Genomic DNA, 23,393 nt, shown 5'->3' with positions numbered 1-23,393 from the left:
ACTCCCTCCCCCCATCCTGAGGTTGTAAAGTTCATTTCCAACATACTGTCTTGTGGGTATCATTGTTGCAATGGGTCATCCTATGTCCTTGTTTCAGCATTTTGTTTTTCCCCTTTCCCTCCCCAAATTAAACAAATGTACATACAAGATGCAGGGTACCAGAATCAAGTACAGTGACAACAGGGGATATATCATAGGGGAAAGAACATACAAAGGAAACAAAAAATCACATAGTACATTAAAATCCACCACAACAAAGAATGACCTCTTCTGTCCATATCTTGGGGTTCATTTCACTTGGCATCATCTTATATGGTCATATGTACATAGCTTTTGAGCTTTTCTCCTCATTGGATAACATTATCCTGGATATATACTAATTATGGCAAATGAGGGAAACCATGGGACCTATATTTCTTTGGGTCTGGCTTATTTCACTTAATATGACTTTTTTCAAGTCTTTCAATTTCCTAACAAATGGGGCAGTGTCATTCTTTCTGATGGAAGCATAGAATTCCATTGTGTAGATAGATAGATAGATAGATAGATAGATAGATAGATAGATAGATAGATAGACCACATTTTCTTTTTTTTTTTTAGTTGTTGACATTTTATTCAAGTCAACAGAGTGAGGACCAAGGGAAGGAGTGAAACTGAGACAGGAGGAACTGCGAAGCTGGGGGTGGCTGTGCTGTTGTTGATCACAAGAAGCCATGCAGAAAGGTCACAAATACAGTAATAGACCACATTGTCTTGATCCATTCATCTACTGAGGTGCATCTGAGTTGGTTCCATGTCTTAGCTATGATGAATAATGCTGGGATAAGCATAGTTGTGGAAGAAAGACAGCCTCTTCAGTAAATGGTGCTGGCAAAATTGGTTAAACACCTGTAAACTATATTGGTTAAACTATAATTAGATCCTTATATGTCACCCTGCACTAGAATCAATGCCAAATGGATCAAAGACATTGAAGTAAAAGCAGACATCCTGAAAACATTACAGGAAGTAATGGAAGAAACTCTAGGGTTCTGTGGTATAGGCTGAAATGTTGTTAATAAAGACCCAGAAACACAACAAATTAAAGAAAGGTTGGACAAATGGGATTCCATGAAACTACAGAGCTTCTGCATGGCAAAAGACATAGCTAGTAATATCAATAGAAAGCCCAGTGACTGGGAGAAGATCTTCACTAACAGACAAGGGTCTCATATCTAAAATATACTTAGAACTCAAAAAATTAAATCCCCCAACAACAAATCCTCAAAGAAACAACCATCCCATTAATAAGTGGGCTAAAGACTTAAAGAGAAACTTCTCTGAAAAAGAAATAAGAATGGTCAACAGACACATGAAGAAATGCTCAACTTCTCTGACCATAAAAGGAATGCAAAACAAAACAACATTGAGATGCCTCTTCACCCCAGTTAGAATAGCTATAATCAAGAACTCTAATAACAACAGATGCTGGAGGGGCTATGGCCAAAGGGAACACTGTTGATGGGAGTGTAAACTCGTTAAACCATTCTGGAAAGAAGTATGGAGGTTCCTCAGAAGATTCCACATAGAGCTCCCCTATGACCCAGCAATCCCACCTCCGGGCATTTGTCCAAATGATTGCTTTATTGTTATTATAGAGGTGATATACAGAGGGGTTACAATTACATGAGTGAATCAATGTGTACACTTCCTTTCATGCAATGTCTTCTGCGTCCTCATTCTCTCCCACTTCCTCCCTCATCCACAAGTTTTATAGTTCACCTTTCATTAATTTCTGGTGAGCTCCAATGTTGCATTTTTTCACCCTTTTTCTCCTAAGTTCTGTACCTCATCTACACGCTCCCAAAGATGTACACTAATATACCATACATAAGGTAAAGAAGACGAAATCATCAAAATATGAAACTACAATATGAGAAATAAAGCAAAAAATTAGACCTCTTGTTTATTTCAGTAAGTATATTATTCTGTAATATACATTGGAGTTTGTCTCACTGTGTATATTTTTTATATAAATATGAAGAGGTATGTAGGCCTTGTGCTTTCATGCTTCTCTCATTAGAATATCCTCTTTTGGTCTTGCTGTGTGTATCTAGAATCCTGCATAATTTATCATATCGCTATGCATTTTATATTTAATTTCCCCATATTAGAGAGAACATGTACCATCTCTCTGATCTTGGCTTACCTCATTTGTTACCTGATTTGTTCTAGTTCCATCCATTTCCCTGAAAATGACATTATTTTATTATTTCTAATGGATGCAGGAAATTTTGTTGTGTATAAGTACCACTTTTTTGAATCTACTTGTCTATTACAGGGCCGCTGGGCTGTTCCCGTATCTTGGCAATTGTGAATAGTGCAAATTTTAACAGGAAACCACTATGATTATTAAATGAAGATTTAATGTATAGAAATCCATTCTGTGGCAATAAAGTGCAGTGAATTCCTTATACAAAGATTTTTTTCTCTTATACATATATGGGCATTAAACAACGAGAAACCATATATTACTAAGGGACATTGTATGTGCAATCCATTCCTTTGAACATTTCCATAAATATCTTCACAAAGCCAATCATAAGCACTTGAATTTTAAAACTGAAGTAACTATGAATCTAAAAATCTAGTTAAAATGTTAAGTATATTTCTATTTGCACGTATTGTTTCATTATGATATTTACATATAGTCATATAATGTACTTTTTATTCACACTCTTACTATTAATTTTCATCATACATATTGCAGAAGATAGTTAAAATAGAAGTATTATTATCACTTACATATTTAAATTATTTGATTTTTCTCTTAGAAACCATGACTGTGTAAATAAAGAAACAGTACATACAGAATTTTCTGTCAATCTTTGTATCAGCTACAGAGATGGAGAAGGAGCAAGTATCTCTTAGATCTCCGATCGAAATTTCAATGTGGACTCTCCCATTTTCTTTTCATAATCGTCTTCAAATCTCTCATACTGGGCCACAGTGAACTGATTTTTCCAGTCTCCTGAAATGCCTGAAAAGAAAACATGAAGTTAGAAACTTGAGAATACTATAAAATTTTCCCTTCAGATGTGGTGTGTGTGTGTGTGTGTGTGTGTGTGTGTGTGTGTGTGTGTGTGTGTGTGTGTGTGTGTGTATTACTGAGTGTTGGAATTTAGGGCCTTGGGCATCAAGGTCTCAATTATCACCTTGGATAAATCCCAGTCCTTTGGTTTATTTGTTTTGCACTTTGATTAGTATTAGTCATACAATGGAGTTTGTGACTTTTTTATATATGCACACAAAGTACCCCAATTAAACTTTGCTCCTCTTCACTCTGGTCTTCACCCTTCTTAAAACAATTTCAACAGGCTATGTTTTTGTAGTTTTCCATATGCATAGAAAATACTTTGACTATGTTCACCTCATGAACCCTCTTTATTTGCCTTCCCCCATGTACTGATATTAACCTGGACCAGTACATATTATATCTAATTAAATTAATTAAAATTTTAGTAAGTTGTACGAAGGGATTACAGTACAATATGTGAGTTGAGCACAGTGAATCTGATCCATGTCACTCCTTCCACCATTCTCTCTTACCTCTTAGCCCCTCAGTCTGCTTAGTAACATGTTCACAAGTGTACATTGATTATTAGGACTGCATTTGCACACACCCTTCTCTTCTTCCTCCCCTTAATATCACACCCTTCCCTACAACACACATTCTAGCTTCCTGGTATTCATTTTGTTAAACTATAAGTTCTTTGTTCAAAAGTCTTGCATACACCATTGGAATTTGTATTCATAAACCTATATGGACATAACCATTTTTCATATATATTTATAATTTTCATATCTAACTTCGACATAGGAGGGAAAACATGTAACCTTTGTGTCCTGACTTACTTTACTTACTACAATTATTTCCAGCATCATCCATATCCTGCAAAGGATTTTTCCAGATTAATAAAATTTTGCCATATGAGATAATGGAACATATATTTATGTGAATATATATATCACATTTATTTATCAGTGTAATACAGTACAGTAAAAGGACCAAGAATAAGAATCTCATGATCACCTCAATAGATGCCAAAAAGCTTTTGAAAAATCCAACATTCTGTTTTATTTTTGAGACAGGATCTTGCTCAATTTGGTCAGACAGTCAAACTCAAAATTCTCTTGTTCTCACTCACAATTAATTGGGTTGGCAAGTTTGAGCCATACCTAGCTTCTAATACTATTTTTAATGTGAATTCCTATACTTTTATCTTTAATTTTTAATTTTAGGACCTGTACCTTAACTCTAACTTTCACCCTTACTGTACCACTCGTAGACTCTTGTAACAAATTTGTGTTTCAATAGTTCCAATAGATTTTACCACTGAGCTGTGTAAAGAACAGTAAGCCCCTAAATAACAACCAAAACAAATTACCCTGGAGGGCAACTCCACCATCTCCAAATCTCAATTCTTTGCCTGCAAGACCTTTGTTAGCAAGGATACAGAGACATTTTTAGTCATTTTAACACTCTAATCTTGGCCAGGCACTGATAGCTCATGTCTGTAATCCTAGCTACTCAGGAGTCTGAGATCTGAGGATCGCAGTTCAAAGTCAGCCTGGGCAGAAAAATCTCCAGGAGACTCTTATCTCCAATTAACCACTTAAAAACTGGAAGTGGTGCTGTGGCTCCAAGTGGTAGAGTGTTAGCCTTGAGCAAAAAAGCTCAGAGACAGTGCCTAGACCTTGAGGTCAAGCCTCATGACTGACAAAAAGCAAGCAAACAAACAAACAAAAAAGCCTATAGTCTCCAATGTCAAATGATAATATTCAAAAAATAGTTTTAATGACAAAATTGTAAAATTAGTAGAATACATATAATTAAACATATCTGAATCTTCAAACTATTAATTATACCAGAAAATTTAAGAATAGTACTAGACATTACATTTACAATGAATATCTGGTTTAAACACATAAAAAAAATAATTCACTATGACCAGGTAGGCTTCATCCCAGAGACACAGGGATGGTTTAACATACGTAAGTCAATAAATGTAATCCAACATATCAACAGAGCCAAGGTCAAGAATCACATGATTATCGCTACAGATGCAGAAAAGGCCTTTGACAAAATTCAACATTCATTCATGCTAAAAGCTCTGGAGAAAATAGGAATAGAAGGAACATTTCTAAAAACAATAAAAGCCATTTATGACAGACCAATAGCCAATATTATACTTAATGGGGAAAAGCTACAACCAATTCTCCTAAAATCAGGAACAAGGCAAGGATGCCCACTGTCTCCACTCCTCTTCAATATAGTCCTAGAACCCTTAGCCAGGGCAATAAGGCAAGAAAAAGACATTAAAGGGATCCTCATAGGAAAAGAAGAAGTTAAACTATCCCTTTTTGCAGACGACATGATACTATACCTCCACGATCCCAAAAACTCCATCCCCAAACTCTTAGAAATCATAAATCACTTTGGCAAAATAGCAGGATACAAAATAAACCCACAAAAATCAGTTGCCTTCCTATACACTGATAATGTACAGGAAGAGAGGGAAATAAAGGGAGCAACCCCATTCACAATAACCTCCCGAAAAATAAAATATTTAGGAATTAACCTAACCAAAGATGTAAAAGAACTATTTAATGAGAACTATAAAAAGTTAAAGAAAGAAATTGCAGAAGACACTAGGAAATGGAAAGACCTCCCATGCTCCTGGATAGGCCGACTTAATATAGTAAAGATGGTAATACTTCCAAAACTAATATACAAATTCAACGCAATTCCTATTAAAATCCCAATGACGTACATCACTGAAATACAGAAAACAGTCCAAAAATTCATATGGAACAACAAAAGACCTAGAATAGCCAAAACAATTCTAGGGGATAAAGACAATATGGGAGGGCTATCCATGCCGAACTTCAAACTCTACTACAGAGCTATAATAACAAAGACAGCATGGTACTGGCACAAAAACAGACCCGAAGACCAATGGAACAGAATAGAAGATCCAGAAATAAATCCACAGGCCTACAGCCAGCTGATATTCGACAAAGGAGCCAAAGACATACAATGGAAGAAACACAGCCTCTTCAACCGCTGGTGCTGGGAAAACTGGGCAGCCACATGCAGAAAACTAAAAGTGGACCCCAGCCTATCACCATGCACCAACATCAACTCAAAATGGATTAAAGACCTTAACATTAAACCTGAATCTCTGAAACTACTGCAGGACAGAGTAGGAGAGACACTTGAACTAATAGGCACAGGAAGGAACTTCCTGAACAGAGTCCCAGGGTCACAACAAATTGGAGAGAGACTCGACAAATGGGACTACCTTAAAATAAAAATCTTCTGCACAGATAAAGCTATCGCAACCAAGCTAGAAAGACAACCAACTAATTGGGAAAAAATATTTACCAGCAATATATCAGACAAGGGGTTAACATCCTGTATATACAGGGAACTCAAGAAACTAATCCCTCCCAAACCCAACACACCAATTACTAAATGGGCAAGGGAACTAAAGAGGGACTTCTCAAATGAAGAAATAAAAATGGCAAAGAAACACATGAGGAAATGTTCATCATCCCTGGTGGTGAAGGAAATGCAAATAAAGACAACCCTGAGATACCACCTTACCCCAGTCAGAATGTCCCACATCCACAAATCAGCCAACGACAAATGCTGGAGGGGATGTGGAGAACGAGGAACGCTATTACACTGCTGGTGGGAATGTACACTCATACAACCACTTTGGAAAGCAGTCTGGAGGGTCCTTAGAAAGCTAAAGATTGACCTCCCTTACGACCCAGTCATACCACTTCTAGGCATCTACCCTGAACAACAGGAACCAATATACAAGGACACGTGCACCTCCATGTTTATTGCAGCACTGTTCGCAATAGCTAGGATATGGAAACAACCTAGATGCCCCACCACAGATGAATGGATCCAAAAATTGTGGTATCTATACACAATGGAATACTATGCAGCCATTAGAAATGACAAAATAATGGCATTTGCAGGGAAATGGATGGAGCTAGAAGGAATCATGTTGAGCGAGGTAAGCCAAGAACGAAGAGACAAACAGTACATGGTCTCCCTGATAAGTGGATGATGAATCCAAAATGTTAGGTGATATGACAAAACTAACAGGACTTAAGAAACAAAGAACTCCCACTCATCTGGTTGAACCACTACTAAATATCCCCATGCTGCTGATCACATATATGGTATATAACATATGAGCACCGTTATATATTACAGACTGTGATAGACAATTTGCTCCAGGAAAGTTAGAATGAACTTGTGACTTTAAATGAGCATCATTATTCCACAATACTGTGAATTTCCGGAAATTAAGTAATCACTTAATCACGATCAAAAAAAAAAAAAAAAAAAAAAAAGAACCTTGGGGAAGGGAGGGAGGGAGGGGAAAAAAAATAAAAATAAAAAAATTAAAAATAAAAAAAAAAAAAAATCTGGGTTTCAGAAAACCCAGGTTTTGGAAACCCATGTAGAAAACATTCAAAATAATTATAAGAAACTCTTGGTAATTTGAGGATCTGTCTCTCTAGAATCACCTCATCCTTAAAAATACTTGCAGAAAATGTGCTGAAAATATGTTTTTTTTCCCCCTTGTCACGATTCCCTAAACAATACAGCAGCCTTTAAATTACCTTGTTATTATTAGTCATTCGGAAATGACTGGAAATAAACAGGAAGATGCAGATGGGTCATGAATTACAAAGTCGTTTTCTGTAAGACAGTTGCCTATGTGAGCATTCAGGATCCCAAGGAGTCAGTCCCTACAGCCAATCCCCCAGGGATATGAAGGCATGACTGTATGTCAGTCTGACCTAGGGTTTCTCAACTTTCCCATTTTATTTTCTTATATTTCCTCTTTTGACATTTAAATCTAAACAATTCTTTAGGAGAAAGGGAGCCCTGTTTTGTGCCTTATAGGACATTCATGAGTGATTTTAGCATTTACTTATAAGGTGTCTTCTAATAAGTCTAGTTGTGACTACAGCAATGTCTCCAGGTGAATCCCTTGGAAGTAAAATAAAATAAAATAAAGGTCCCATGTAGTTGAGATGCAGAAACTCTCAGCCACACTTATTCATATATTTCATAAATTTCTGGTTGTAAAAGACCTAGAATCCATTATGATTATATTCATTATAATTAAAATTAGCATTAACAGTTTTTTATAGCCTATCATAAAACAACTTTCAGTCCCTCCTTGACTATTAAGTTTGTACATTTCTGTTCATCACACATTATGTAATACCTCTTTTCCCATTAACTTTAGACTTGGGATTTTATCTGCTTTGGTCAATGAAATTGGACTGTTTGAGGTGTACACCTCAACAACAAGTTTCTACCAGTTCTTTTCATCTTCCAGTTTATAATAGGCATAACACACTTATGATCATCTGTTTTGCCCTTAGGGTCAAAAAGAGAACAAAAATAAAGCCAAACAAAAGTATATAGCCTTCATAGACATAGAAGTTAAATAAAAAAAAATGTGATTAAATCAGACCTCGTTTCTTGGAGCTTGCTTTTATTTTATACCAAAGCCTACTCACACAATGCAATGTATGTGATAAAGATCTGCTTTGTGCAAGATGTTATATATGGAGTTCAATAATCTGAGGTAATCATTTATAGAAATTATAGTAACATTACGTTAATCTAGCATAATTAAAACTAACTTCTTAGTGCAATAAAAATTAAAGGAAAATCAACCATATCCAGACAATACAGACAAATATGGCATTCTTCTGACAGAGTAATAGTATGTACCAAGACTTGCATTATATCCTTATATGATAGATATGCAGCATAAATAAAATGTTATTTATTTCCCCTGGGATTTCTTTTCTTTCTACTTATCTGTCTCCAGATTACTAAGATGCCTCTAATATTGTATATATACTCTCCACAGCATAATTAGCACACTACAGAAACTAAAGTCTTATATCCTCACCTTTTCTCATGAAGGGAGACACAGAATGGTCCATTTCCTCTTTGTTCATACTGGTATAATTTGCATTCGGGTTCTGTTTCATTACATTGAAAGAACTATGGTAGATGATTTTATTCACAGTTTCTTCTGGCAGGTCTTTCTCTAGAAATGTTAATATTTTCTGAATTTCTCCCTTTGGATCCTAAAATAGTTAAGGAAAAAGAATCATTTCTGATAGATTTGGTTGTAATTTAATAGCTTCTATTCATTCCATTGTAATGGAGAGAGAATTTTTTTATTTTAATGTCATTTCCAGATTTGCTTTTCCAAATACGTATCATTTGCTTAATTATGACAGAAAATGACATGCTAGATTGAAGGTTAGATGCTAAATTAAACCTCATAAGAAGAGATTAGAGAAATCAAGTTAAATAATCTCACATTTTGTTAACTATTTTAATGATTTATATTTCATATCAAGACTGAAACCACTGAAATATTGGGAAACGGGAGGAGAAATACATTGGCTTCAGAGTGAGAACTTTCTCTGAGTATATCATAAAAGCAAAATGAGAGTGTTCACATAAATCTGACAGATACCTGGTCTGCAGTGGAAATGGCAGTAATGACAGAAAAAAGTAAATGGGTAAAATATCTATGTTTAAGGTTCAGTGAGTAAGGTTAGTAAAATTAATAAGATTAGTAAAATTAATAACCCAAGAAAGCTAGACAGAAAAGAAAATCTTAAATTTCTTTCAAATATTAAAAAGAAATGACAGTTGCCTCTTACCTCTTTCATGTCTTCATAAAATAGATAAAGGATACGGTAATCTCTCCTTTTCCCCCACCAGCCTTTCACATGGTCATACCAAGAACCAAAACTCACTAAATTAAAAAAAGAAAGGTTTATAAAATTACAACTGTTTACATTAACTCAAAAACTGTAAAATGCCATTCTGTTCCACCAGTATCAGTAAATATTCATTGAGTAAATTTTAGAGAAAGAGACAATAGGAGAAGTATATAAAATAACATTCCTCATTGAATTTGTAATCTACTTGGAAAAGAAAAAAATACTTGTTGTACATGAATTTTCTTCTATCCAAATTCATATATATGGAAGTGCCAACCCTAGGACCTCAAAATGTGACTATATTTAGAGAAAGGAAGGGTCTTTACAAGCAACCTTATATTAAGTCTTGAAATGGGCCTTCATTCCATATGTGTAGTACTCTGATAAGAAATGGGGAATAAAGCACAGTCACAAAACAAGGACCAATCATGGAAAGTCACAGGGCAAAAACGGCAATTTACTAGCCAAGGACAAACATTTTAGAAGATATCAACCCAGATAACATTCTATTTCTGAACTTAAAGCCTCTGTAGTATGAAACATAATTTTTGTTGTATAAACCACTCATACTGATACTTCATTTTGAGAATTCCAGAAAAACAGATATAACTTCTAATAACTAAAATTGCAAATGTACAGTAGCAAAAAGTAAATAACTTAAACAATAAGTGGTATGTAAGTTCACAGGAGAGAGAAAAGGGAAAGAAAAAAAATCTATGAATGACAAATTTAAAAAAGGCCTGTGGAGAAATTAGAGAGTATTTGATTCTAATAGTTTGGACTTGAGTCATGACATTAATAGTGATGACATTCTAAGGACAATGAAGATCCAATGTCAGGTGTAGGTCTGTATAATGTATCATTGAAATGCACTTGTCTCAACAAGAACGTACAAAAGAAGATGTTTATTTAAAAATTATTAATAAATTTACTATCATGGGTAGGAATGAGTTTTCTGGGGAAAATCCCACAAAGGATCAGTAGAAGCACAGTATCTTAAAAAAGAATTTTCATGTAAGGATGTTCAGAGTTCATAGGTTAAGGAAAGAAAGAAACACGAAAAAATGAGACTCCAAGATTGAGGTATAAAACCAAAACAGTATGACAGTATGGACAAGAGAGATGAATGTGATTAAATATACCAAAAGTATCTATGAATCACTAATCAGACTATGAACCCAAAGGACTAAGAAGTCTATGTGCCATGAATTCTCCAAAACTCTTTGAAGAAAGGTATGTTTTCTCTATAGCCTTCATGATGCAGAGGGCACAAAAGGTTTCTGATAAGCACAGTATTAATCTTTAAAATTTGTAGTTTCTTTGAAGAAAGTCTACTCAGCATAATTCCATAATCAAATAAATGGCACCCACCTTTCCCTGCCATGAATTTATCCAAGAACTCCTCCCAGGTTCCGGGCTCTGGATGCATTTTGGCCATCTGGTAAAAGTAATAGTAAGATACAGCCACATCTTTGGCATTCCGTGCCATGTAAATCATCTGTACAGTAATAGAGAACATTAGAATCTTCCTTTGTTTTAGTAGTTTTTAAAATTTGTTTACATTGTCATTATTTTCTGTTTTTTTAAATTTCCTGACCTTGATACAAATAACAATGACCTCACGTAGTAGATTTACACCTGTCTTTTGTTTTTTGTTGGTATTTATTTTTCTTGGTGTGAATGGGGTTTAACTGTATTGTTTTTTGTTTTGTCTTTTGGGTACTGGGAATCAAACCAGGACATTGCACTGGCTAGGCAAACACTTTGCCACTGAGCTACATCCCAGCAGTGTGTCTTGTTTGAGTACAAAAACTCACTTCCCATCTTGCATGATCTCTCCTCAATTTCTTTTTGGCTTTTATAAAAACATCTCTTGAGACATTGAATGCCAAGTAAAACAAAAACTATAGTAAGTATTAAATCAACAAAGTAGCTACTATGTCCTAAATTTAAAATACATGTCATTAACATAAATTAACAAAGAGGTAAACTTTATTTAAAAACGCCTCTACCTATTTTTTTACTGCAGAATATTACTAGGTAAATTCAGAACCAGAAAAAAATTTAAAAATTCCTATGTTCATAATGATGGCTATTTTATATTTGGTATGAGTTTAAAATTTTTCTTATGTCTGAAGCTTTAACGTCTACTTGAAGACAGAAATTTTACAGATGGAAATGACTTTGTCATATATCTTGTAAATCTGGTTCTCAGACAAAAATCAACTGAAATTCACAAAATTTCCTTCACTAAGGAAGCACATTAATATTGTATACTGTGAATATATTTCTAAGGGCAAATCCATACAGGAAGAAACCTTCTTTCATCTAAGAACAAAAAAATGTTTCTTCTCTCCCAAATATTAGGCAAAGGAAATGAAGCATTGATATTTCCAAGTCACGGATGGCAGTTTTCAAATTCTGGGACAAGGAAAGGAGTAGGGATGGAGTAACTGAAAGAAAATTTGAAAATGATATAGTAGAGTTCTAATAGTTCAGAGTCTGTTGCTCATGTGACTTCTTGAGAAAAACAAACCCCAGCAACACTGCTGGTTACTGCTTATTTCAGTATCAATAGATGATGGCAATGAACCAATTGTTTTCAATTTCTATCACCATCACCTACACCTTCTTTACTGAGATCTGTTTTGGCTTGCCAAAGAAGGACATAGAAGGAAGGACATCCTGATTGTCTCCCTAGTTCTCTGGTACTAGGGAGATAAAACAATGCCTAAGGTTTCTGCACTCTTCTTCCATAAATTAAAATTGAAAGATATGAGTGGGATTGAGACCTTGCATAGGTCTCAATATAGCTACTTTTGTTACCATTTTGTGACACACAAGGTAAAGTGGAAATAGCTGTCACAAATATTACAATGAGTCAAAATGAGTAATGAAGAGTAGTATACTTTATATAAGGAAAATAGGCACAATATCTATGGTAAAAATATGCAAGATGATTATATTTGAAGATAAAGGTTTCTGATTAGAAGTGCGGCGCTGAGCTTTGGGGATTCAACAATGTCCTGTTGAATCTGGCTACCAATTTTTGTGGGCATGGTCACTTTATTAAAATCCATCAAGACATATGCTTAGGATCTATGTACTTTTCTCCTCAAATGCTTAAATGAAAATATTTCTTAAAATAAAAGTCTAGCCATCCACTGGTGACTCATGCCTATAATCCTAACTACTCAGAAAGATGAGATCAGAAAGATGAGATCTGAGGATTATAGTTCCAAATCAGCCAGTGCAAAATAGAGAAAATTCATTCCCAAACTAACCAACTGAAAGTTTGGCTGGAGGTGTGGCTCAAGTGGTAATGCAATCCTAAGCACAGAATAAAAGGTGAGTTAAGAGCCTGAAGCTCTGGGTCCTAGCTCTGGTATTGGCACAAGAGAGAAAGAGAAAGTGAGCCTATAATGCATTTAGGAAAAATATCTATAAATTACATTGAATTAATGTTTAATAATTTAAATATTTAGATACGAAAATAATGAATTTACTAATGATTTTTATTTATATGCAAATGATATTAATAGATTCATCTTTCAAGTTATACATAATTGACTATGTTATATTGAAATTATTCTGACAAATGAAAAATCAATTTGGATATTATTTGCATATCAATTCTTTTTTTTTTTTTTTTTTTTTTTTGTCGGTCGTGGGGCTTGAACTCTGGGCTTGGGCGCTGTCCCTCAGCTCTTCAACTCAAGGCGAGCACTCTACCACTTGAGCTACAGCGCCACTTCCGGTTTTCTGGTGGTTTATTGGAGATAGGAGTCTCACGGTCTCTCCTGCCCGGGCTGGCTTTGAACCGCGATCCTCAGATCTCAGCCTCCTGAGTAGCTAGGATTACAGGCGTGAGCCACCAGCGCCCGGCTGCATATCAATTCTTTTAAAGTAGTTGTACTATAGGTAAAAAAATTTAGAGGGCCAGAAAATGTGATCATTTCTCAATACTTGAGTATGAAGTATAATCTCAACATTGCTGGTGTTCATTGTTTTATTTTGATCCTTGAGATATGGTGGTCACATTATTGCTTTTTATTTATCCAAGGGTTATAATCTCTCTTCTTTTGTTTCTGCATAATTTGTTTTTAAGAAAGAAATTCAACATAAAGAAAGAGGATTTTTATTTTGTTAAAATTCACTACCTTACAATCATTCTTCCAAAATGAAGAAGGGAGAAGTTCAACAGGAAGATGTGTTTTCACTAATCGAGGAGACTGCATATTATTCAACTGTTCAATGCCTATAAACACATAGTCAACAAAAGAAATAGATCGAAGCTCAGTTATTTACAACATTAACCCAAAACTTTATACTCGTTAATCCAGCTTCTAGTCTAATGTAGGCATATGATTCTATAGTTGTACAGCTTCAACTATTCCTGAAATCACCAATGAGATAAAAAATTAGGAATCTTCAGTATTCTCCTATGAATAGAATGTTTGATCTCCTATGACTAGAATAGGTAATTATCTTCATAGGCATTTATAAAACCAAGTTTTTCATTTTTTAATAGGAAAATCTTGAGCTATTATATTTTAAAATTTCTTTTGAGATCTCTCATATTAAAGTTCTGTAATCCAATTATATCATAAAGCTTATGGTCATTAAAATTTTTTTAATATAGCATCCTACATTCCTATAATCTTCCTTTGAGTTTGTAAATACTAGCTAATTGGTATTTGACTCTTTGGCTCTTTGACTCTTCTAAATTGTCTGTATGTAATAATGATGCATTACTCCAATCGAATATTTCTATATAATAAGGAAATTATTCCATGACATAATCTTCTCTCAAACAGATATTGTCTTTGGGTAGAGAAAGGAGTGTTATACATTAATGGCAGAGCCAAATTCTGACTCTGTTCTTACAGACACGTATGATCCAAACTAGCCAATCCTTTCTTGTACCATTCTCATCATGACTTCTTACAGAAGACAGGCAGATTTACTCCTATATAGAAAAGTACTTTAAGACTAAATACCATTTGTTAACCCAGGGATTATGAGTTCCATGAATGGCACTCTCTTATAGATCACATCTCGTTTACATTTCTCTGCATCCCCATTGTTATAGATCAGATCCACGATTTCACTGGTCCAAGTTGTTCCTGCAGACAAATATAAATCAAGATGAAACTAAATCTTCCTTTGAAAAGAGGGTGAGGGGGCTAACAGTAGAGAATTTGTGTGTTATCTGAAATAAAAATGAGTCCTTTATTTCCTTCCCCTTTCTCCATAAATATCTCTATCTTTTCTGAGTAATATTAATAAATCCATTACCAGACATTGAAAAGAACTGTAAATCAAAATGTGCAACATGTAATGGAACATGTGCAAAAGGGAAAGAGAACTTCGAGTCTTAACATGGAATGGGCAGTGACTAACGCCATAGTGAAGGCAATAGATTCTGAACCTGATTCACTCTGATCTTTATGACACTGGACCTCACCAGTCCTTTGAGATATGGATCTAAAGCATAGGAGTCACTGTTTGTTTGCTTGTCTGAGTTTCAACTTCCAGGTTACCAAGACATTGCTAAAGGTAATTATATATATATGAAAATCATCTTCTTAGTGTTCTTGCTGGTTTTCTCTTTAGCAAAGGTGTTCACCTGTCCCCAAACTGAATAATCATGAGTGTTAACTAAAAATGTAAAAGTAATTAATCAATTAATCCATTCCTACATTTTTAAGAAAGATAAACATATGTATGCACCTCTAGCACTAAAGTACCTGAGTTCTACTTTTGTGTCATTTCTTGTGGCCAGTATTTTCCTTCTTGGCCTTAGATCTAAATCATCTTCCTAACCTTTCTAGATAACTGGAATACTAAGTACAAAGACAAAGGAGAGCTCTGTCATTCTTTCTGATGGAGGCATAGAATTCCATTGTGTATATATACCACATTCTCTTGATCCATTCATCTACTGAGGGGCTTCTGGGTTGGTTCCATATCTTAGCTATGGTAAATAATGCTGCAATAAACATACTAGTGCTGGTAGCTTTAGTATGGTCTTGTTTGTAAGCATTTGGGTAAATGCCCAAATGTGGGATTGCTGGGTCATAGGGGAGCTCTATGTGAAGTCTTTTGAGGAACCTCCATACTACTTTCCAAAGTGGTTGAACATGTTTACACTCCCACCAACAATGCAATAGGGTTCCCTTCTGGCCACATCCCCTCCAGCATCTGTTGTTATTAGAGTTCTTGGTTATAGCCATTCTAACTGGGGTGAGGTGGTATCTCAATGTTGTTTTGATTTGCATTTCTTTTATGGCTAGAGAGGTTGAGCATTTCTTCATGTGTCTATTAGCCATCCTTCTTTCTTCTTCAGAGAAGTTTCTCTTTAAGTCTTTACCCCACTTATTTATTGGGCAGTTGTTTCTTTGAGGATTTGTTGTTGGGGGAATTCTATGCCTCCATCAGAAAGAATGGCATTGCCCCATTTGTTAGGAAATAGAAAGTCTTGGAAAAAATTATATTAAGTGAAGTAAGGCAGACTCAAAGAAACATAGGTCCCATGGTTTCCTTTATTTGCAATAACTAGTATATGTCTGAGTCAAGCAGAAAAGATCAGGTAAGTTGATATTAGGTGAAATGAACCCCAAGATAAGTATTCAAATGTTTTTACTTTCATGCAATTGTTTCTAACATATTTATAAGATGATTTCTTTGTTGCTTTGTATGTCCCTCCAGCACAGTATAACCCCTGTTTTCAATGTTGATGTTGGTATAATTTGTGGAGGGGAAGGGAAAAAACAAATGTTAAATAGGGATACATCCCATTGTAACAATGAGATGTATAAGTCGTTATGTTGAAAAATGAACTTTTCAACTTTGGCTGAGGGGTGGGCAAAGGAGGAGGCAACAATGCTTGATAAGGAATATACTCATTATTTTGCTCATGTAATTGTAACCCCTCTGTATGATATTTTCACAATAAAAAAAAGAAAGAAAGAAAGAAAAGAAAAAGTAAAGAAAAAGGAAAGCTCAATCAATCCTGGAATTTTTTGCTTTCTTATCTCATATAAGCTTGAGAGAGACACAGAGAGAATCTCCGAAGTACAATGTAAAACTTTTTTTTATCAATGAGAAGCCCAAATTATGGTCTATGAAATTTTTCATTAAGAGAAATGCCAATTTAGCTATTTTTAATGCCTGTATTGAAAAAGTTGGTTTTCTATCATCTTTGAAAATAAAAGAGGCACATTGTTTACTTCAAGGAAAGATCTTATACCAAGGCATTGATATAGTAATGAATGTAATCAACGGCTTGTGAGGAGAGCAACATTAAGAAAACCTACCAAAGCACTGCCTATAACCACATACTATGTATAGCCATATATCTTTCACTATGCCAGAAAAAAATCCTCTCAAAAAGTTATCTTTGTGATAAACTGTGTTTTAAAACAATTTTATGTTTCAAATATCGTAGCAGTTTGCTGCTTTTAAGTAGATCTTCTGTATCTCCAAATAGCAAAGTCAAAACAACATGTACTTTTCAGCTGCAGTCTTCAGGCCTTTGTAATAATTTTGATCGTTGTGATAAAAAGGAAGGCCACTGGTCCTTAGGTCTGTGACAGGATTATAAGGAAAACATTTGTGCTTAATAATTAACTTATAATGAACTCAGATAAACTAATTGGATGGTTGAAAGAGATTCTAATCTCCCTGCCATCTCATCAATCAGTAGGTGCATCAGAAGGCTTTATTATGAAATATCTAGAGAATAAAAATTATGAATTCATATTGAATCCCTTTAAATTCTCCTTTTCATTTGCTGAAAAATGTTTTTTTTGTTTGTTTTTGTTTTTGTTTTTGGGGGTCCGGTCTTGGGGACTGAACTCTGGGCCGGGGCACTGTCCCTCAGCTCTTCAGCTCAAGGCTAGCGCTCTACCACTTGAGTCACAGCACCACCTCCAGCTCTTTTCTTTTTTGCTTATGTGGTGCTGAGGAATCGAACCCAGGGCCTCATGCATGCAAGGCAAGTGCTCTACTACTGAGCCACCTTCTCAGCCCCATGTTTGGTTTTTATAAGCAAAATAAATGACCCTTGCTGTGAGTACTGGTGCACACCTATAATCCCAGCAGTTGAGAGGCTGCAGAAGGAGTATTACAAGTACCAAGAGAGTTTCATCTACATAGTAAGACGAATAATCTAAAAGTCTCCTTGTGCCCAAATCACATAAATGTATTTAATTTTAACAACTTGATTTGAATTTTAATTCAAAATAAGCAATAGCATTAGTTTTGCTCTAAGACATGTTCTCTATTTAGTTGATATCATTTCAGAATAAGAAGTGAATGTGTTCAAATTAAGATGGAAGTGTCCCCACAAAATATCACAGTGCTTCTCTGCCAAATATTTAAAGAATTCAGGATAGACCTGATGATGAATGTGCAGATTGGAGGGCTAATGTGCATGCATCATTATGTAATTGTCTAGTACAAATGATTGAAATATCTTACCTGATTTAGGATAGGTGGAGATCAGAAGGTCATCGGGTCGGGCCTCAAATGTTTCTACTTGAGACCACTGCTCAGCAGTGCTCCAAAAAAGGGGGATCCCCTGAATATCCACTAACTCTCTCCTGAACACACTCTGGGAGTTATCCATTTCTAACCACCTAAATTTTAAATCAAATGTAGCATCAGTCACATTAAAATATGTTACTATTTTTTATAGAATTATCATTACTCTCATTTCAGAAGCATCGAATAAAAGCATCTATTGTACAAGTTCATGGGAGAAAAGAAAATAACAACACCAGTGAGAACTTACAAATATTTTCATACATGCCATTACTGATAAGTTATATAACATTTGTAGATATCATTTGTGTACTGATGGCATTTGCTTAGGCAAAAAGATTTTTGAAGATACTAAACTTGAATGTCAGAAGGGAAATATCAAGGGCAGTGTTGACAATTCTTGCAGAGAAAATGTAAGTTTCATAACTGCCCAGGCTTTGTTAAAGAAACAAAACTGTTTAAATTAGAAATTTCTTCCTTTAAATTATAGGATGAACTAGTAAATCATTCTACCCAAATTCATGGAGGGCAATCCACACGAGTGAGAAAAAATGTACTTATGGGGTAGAGACAAGAGCAAATGCAGAACTAAAGAACTGAAATAAGCTTGAGGTATTGGCATCTTGTTCTAATAAGTTTTTTAAGCACTAATTTGTGAGTATCTGATGTCATCTTATATTTTTAGTGAGACTACACATGAAGGAAGTTTGCCTTTCAATTACATAAAAATTTTAAAAAAGGTGCTGGGAAGGTGGCTCAGTGGTAGCATGCTTGCTTTGCATGCATGAAGCCCTGGGTTCGATTCCTCAGCACTACATAAGCAGAAAAAGCTGGAAGTGGGGCTGAGGCTCAAGTGATAAAGCACTAGCCCTGGCCTGAAGAGCTGAGAGACAGCACCCCGGCCCAGAGTTCAAGCCCCACAACCAACCAAAAAAATAATAATAATTAAAGTCAGAACAATTCTTTTTGAACCATGTCCCTTTTAATTACTTGCAATTAGTTACAATTAATAGTAAATTATAATTAAGTATAATTTAATTAAATGTAACTCTACCCCTCCGTGTATCAACTTACCGTAGCAATAAAAATTAAAGAATTAAAGTCAGAAGTATTCAGATTCAGCAGATATGCAGGTGGACTCCACTCTTCCAAGTTCTGTTTTAACAGTCTTAAACACCTATGCATTGAAAATGTGTGCAGACTACTTTTTCATAATTCCCTAAAGTTAGAGTATCACAACTATCTACATAGAATTTACATTGTAATAAGTAATCTAGAGATGATTTAAGGTTTACGGAAGACTATGTGTACATTATGGACAAATACTAGGCTTTTATATAACTAACTTGAACATAAGGGACTTTGTACTCTTCTCAGAGTTTTGCAGCCAATCCCCTGTGGACACTGAAATACTTTCACCTGTACCATTTTAAACTGCAATTTCTTTTCTTCCTGTGTTTTCAGGTTTTTTCCACATACATTACGACCCTATATTATTACATTACCTTACAATCTTATCCTTCATTACTCAAACTACATAAATGGAATTTATTTTTCAGGATGGGCATTTCATAATATACAACATTGTCATGCACTGATTAACCAAAAGGTTAGTTCTGTAAGACGTGTTGTTAGTTAGCCTAGCCACTGTGCAAACATTGCACTGACACAAAGTACAAGAGCTATGATGCAAAATGTAACCTCTGTATTACTAACAGAAATAGCCCTCTTCAACACATAACTGTATTTAGCAGGCTGGTACAAAAACTCAGGATGCTTTACCCCAAATCAACCTCAATATTTTTTGTTTAGTACTATATCAGTACGTTAAAAAAATCTACCATAATAAATATAAAACATCTTTGAGTATTAGTGCAACACAATGTATAGAAGAAGCCCTACATTTACCCAAATGATCACAAACAAGACCATACTAAAGCTACCAGCACAACTCTGTTTATTGCAGCATTATTTACTATAGCTAAGATATGGAACCAACCCAGATGCCCCTCAGTAGATGAGTGGATCAAGAAAATGTGGTATATATGTACAATGGAATTCCATGCCTCCATCAGAAAGAATGACATTGCCCCATTTGTTAGGAAATGGAAAGGCTTGGAAAAAATTATATTAAGTGAAGTAAGCCAGGCCCAAAGAAACATAGGTCCCATGGTTTCCCTTATTTGCAATAACTAGTATATGTCTGAGACAAACAGAAACTGTCAGACAGGTGGATGTTAGGCGAAATGAACCCCAAGATAAGGATTCAAATGTTTTTTTTTTTCTTTCTTGTGATTGTTTCCAACATATTTATAAGATTATTTCTTTGTTCCTTTCTATTTCCCTCCCCCAGGGTATAAGTTCTGCTTTCACTGTATTTGATGTTGGTATACTTTGTGGAAGGAAAGGGAATAAACAAATCCTTTAAATAGGGATACAGGTGGACCCATTGCAGCAATGAGATGTACAAGACATTATGTCGACAAAGGAACTTTACAACTTTGGCAGAGGTGGGGCGTGGGGAGGGGCAGTGCAGGGGGTGGGGGTGGAGGGGACATGGGAAGGGATGGGAAGAGAAAGCAAAGTAGAAGGCAACAATGCTTGATAAGAAATGTACTCATTACCTTGCTCATGTAATAATAACTCCTCTGTATGGTATTTTCACAATAAAAAATAATAATAAAAGAAGAAACTCTATAAATAAATCATGTTACAGTGCCCAGACATAAGTTACATACTATTCCATTCTGTTATTTAACATTGATGTGGTTAATAATTGATCCCACCAGTTATAGGCTCTTTTTTTTTTTTTTTTTTTTTTTTTTTTTTTTTTTTTTTTTGTCGGTCATGGGGCTTGAACTCTGGGCTTGGGCACTGTCCCTCAGCTCTTCAGCTCAAGGCCAGTGATCTACCACTTGAGCAACAGAGCCACTTTTGGTTTTCTGGTGGCTTGTTGGAGGTAAGAGTTGGGGGGGGGGGAAATGAGAAGGGATGGGAAGGGGAAACAAAGGAGGAGGCAACAATGCTTGATAAGAAATGTACTCATTACCTTGCTCATGCAATTGTAACTCCTCTGTAAGGTATTTTCACACCCACAAAGAAAGAGTCTCACGGAGTTTCCTGCCCGGGCTGGCTTTGAACCACGATCCTCAGATCTCAGCTTCCTGAGTAGCTAGGATTACAGGTGTGAGCCTCCAGCGCCCGGCTTCTTTTTTTTTTTTTCTCTATAAAACCTCTAGTAAAATTACATGCAACTCTCTGAAGAAAGAAATCTAGAAGAGATCTTGAGGATGATGTTCCTATAGTGAAAATGTTGACGTTAGGAGGATGTTTTTGGACATTCCTTTGTATTGATCCATGACAATAATGCGAAATAATGCGACATTCTTTTTTTGGGGGGGGTGGGAGGAGTCTGGTCGTGGGGCCTGAACTCTGGGCCTGGGCTCTGTCCCTCAGCCCTTCAGCTCAAGGCAAGCGCTCTACCACTTGAGCCACAGCGCCACTTCCGGCTTTTTTCTTTTTGCTTATGTGTTGCTGAGGAATTGAACCCAGGGCCTCAGGCATGCAAGGCAAGCACCCTACCACTGAGCCACCTTCCCAGCCCAATAATGCGAGATTCTAAAGATCAAGACCTCACTTAACATGCATAAATTTCGTCTCCTCCATGCAGCCTGTGCAAAGATGAGCATTTCTAGTAGAAATAAGAGTAATGGCTTTTGTAGCCACATTCCTGACTATAGCAAAAATGTATTCAAAAACTAAATAGAAATGTTCACAGTAACTTGTCCCTGAGAGATTGTTTGTTTTTGCTATTATTTACACTGTACTTATAAAGCACTATGCTCTAAAAGCAAAGTAAATTTAATAATTAAAATACACATCAAATACTATGATTTAATATGTCTGTGGCAGACATTCTGCATCTTTTGTTGGTTCTTCAAAAGCTTAAGATAAAATACAAGTTTCTTGATTCTTCCTGAACTTCACAATTTATCCTAGAATTATTTCCAATAGCATAGATTTAATAACAGCTAAATCTTCTTATGCATTTGTAATTGGCAAACTCTGGTGTGAACAGAAGCTCTGTAGCTCTTTTGGCTATAATTACTATGGACATATGCCAGTATAAGGGCAAGAAATTCTATCTCGAACATTCTGCCTTGTAACAACATTATGTCAAATAAAACAAAAATAAAAAGAATTCTAGCAGATATAGATAGATAGATAGATAGATAGATAGATAGATAGATAGATAGATAGAAAGATAATCACTACTCTCTACACTGTACTTACAGCTATAAGGCACCATGTTCCAAAAGCAAACTAAATTAGTATATAAGATACAAATATGTATATATACATATTTATGAATATCTATCTATCTATACATACACATATATTCTTTCAGACATTTGCACATTTGTTAGAATAAGAACAAAAAGAAACTTAAATAAGAGAATCATAATCCAGACCATCATTGTTAGATCATACCTCAAAAATAGCCAGGGAATGAAGGGATGGAAGTGGGGCTCAGAATAACAGAATGTATACATTGTCAAAGCAAAAAGGGAGAGAGATAGTGGCACAAGATATAAAATGCCTGATTTGCGTGCATGAAGCTGAGTTCAAACCCATTAATGTAGGAAAAAGAAAAGGAAAGGCAAAAATATCTATATAAGCATGTGGTGAAAGGTTTGAAGAAGTCCAAATGTCAAGTCCTTTTAGATAGGTATAAATTTTAATTTAATGTTTTCTCATTACTTTCTTAAAGTAGATTAGACCTACATTCATCATAGAATCTATAAAAAATCCATTAGTTGTGTTTGTCCCTTTCATGACTAAATTTCTAGATGTTTAGATTAAAGAACATCTAAGCCTCATCATTGATGCTCAGACAAGGCAGAATATCTAAGCCTCATCATTGATGCTCAGACAAGGCATAGACAACCTGACTACATTAGTTGTTTTGTTAACACTGAATCATAAATGGATAAATGTGTCTATTAGTCAGG

At 35.3% G+C, this 23,393-nt stretch overlaps 1 protein-coding gene across 2 annotated transcripts; it reads right to left on the bottom strand.

The window, feature by feature from the left end:
• Positions 1-19,698, bottom strand: LOC138820619 (sulfotransferase 1 family member D1). Of its 2 annotated transcripts, none has more exons than XM_070012371.1 (8): positions 19,456-19,698; positions 18,319-18,476; positions 14,835-14,960; positions 13,995-14,092; positions 11,206-11,332; positions 9,772-9,866; positions 9,003-9,183; positions 1-3,019 (listed from the first exon to the last, which is right to left on the bottom strand). In XM_070012371.1, the coding sequence occupies exons 2-8, from the start codon at positions 18,464-18,466 to the stop codon at positions 2,907-2,909; spliced, it is 888 nt and encodes a 295-aa protein (XP_069868472.1). In that variant the 5' UTR covers positions 18,467-18,476; positions 19,456-19,698; the 3' UTR covers positions 1-2,906. The 2 variants fall into 2 exon arrangements, with proteins under 2 accessions (XP_069868472.1, XP_069868473.1); XM_070012372.1 differs by having other exon boundaries at positions 11,206-11,272.
• Positions 19,699-23,393: the final 3,695 nt, after the last annotated feature.

Source organism: Dipodomys merriami, unplaced genomic scaffold, assembly GCF_024711535.1.
Source record: "Dipodomys merriami isolate MVZ:Mamm:240054 unplaced genomic scaffold, mDipMer1.0.p SCAF_9, whole genome shotgun sequence".
NCBI classification, from domain to species: domain Eukaryota; kingdom Metazoa; phylum Chordata; class Mammalia; order Rodentia; family Heteromyidae; genus Dipodomys; species Dipodomys merriami.
This window is presented reverse-complemented; position numbering and strand designations above follow the sequence as displayed.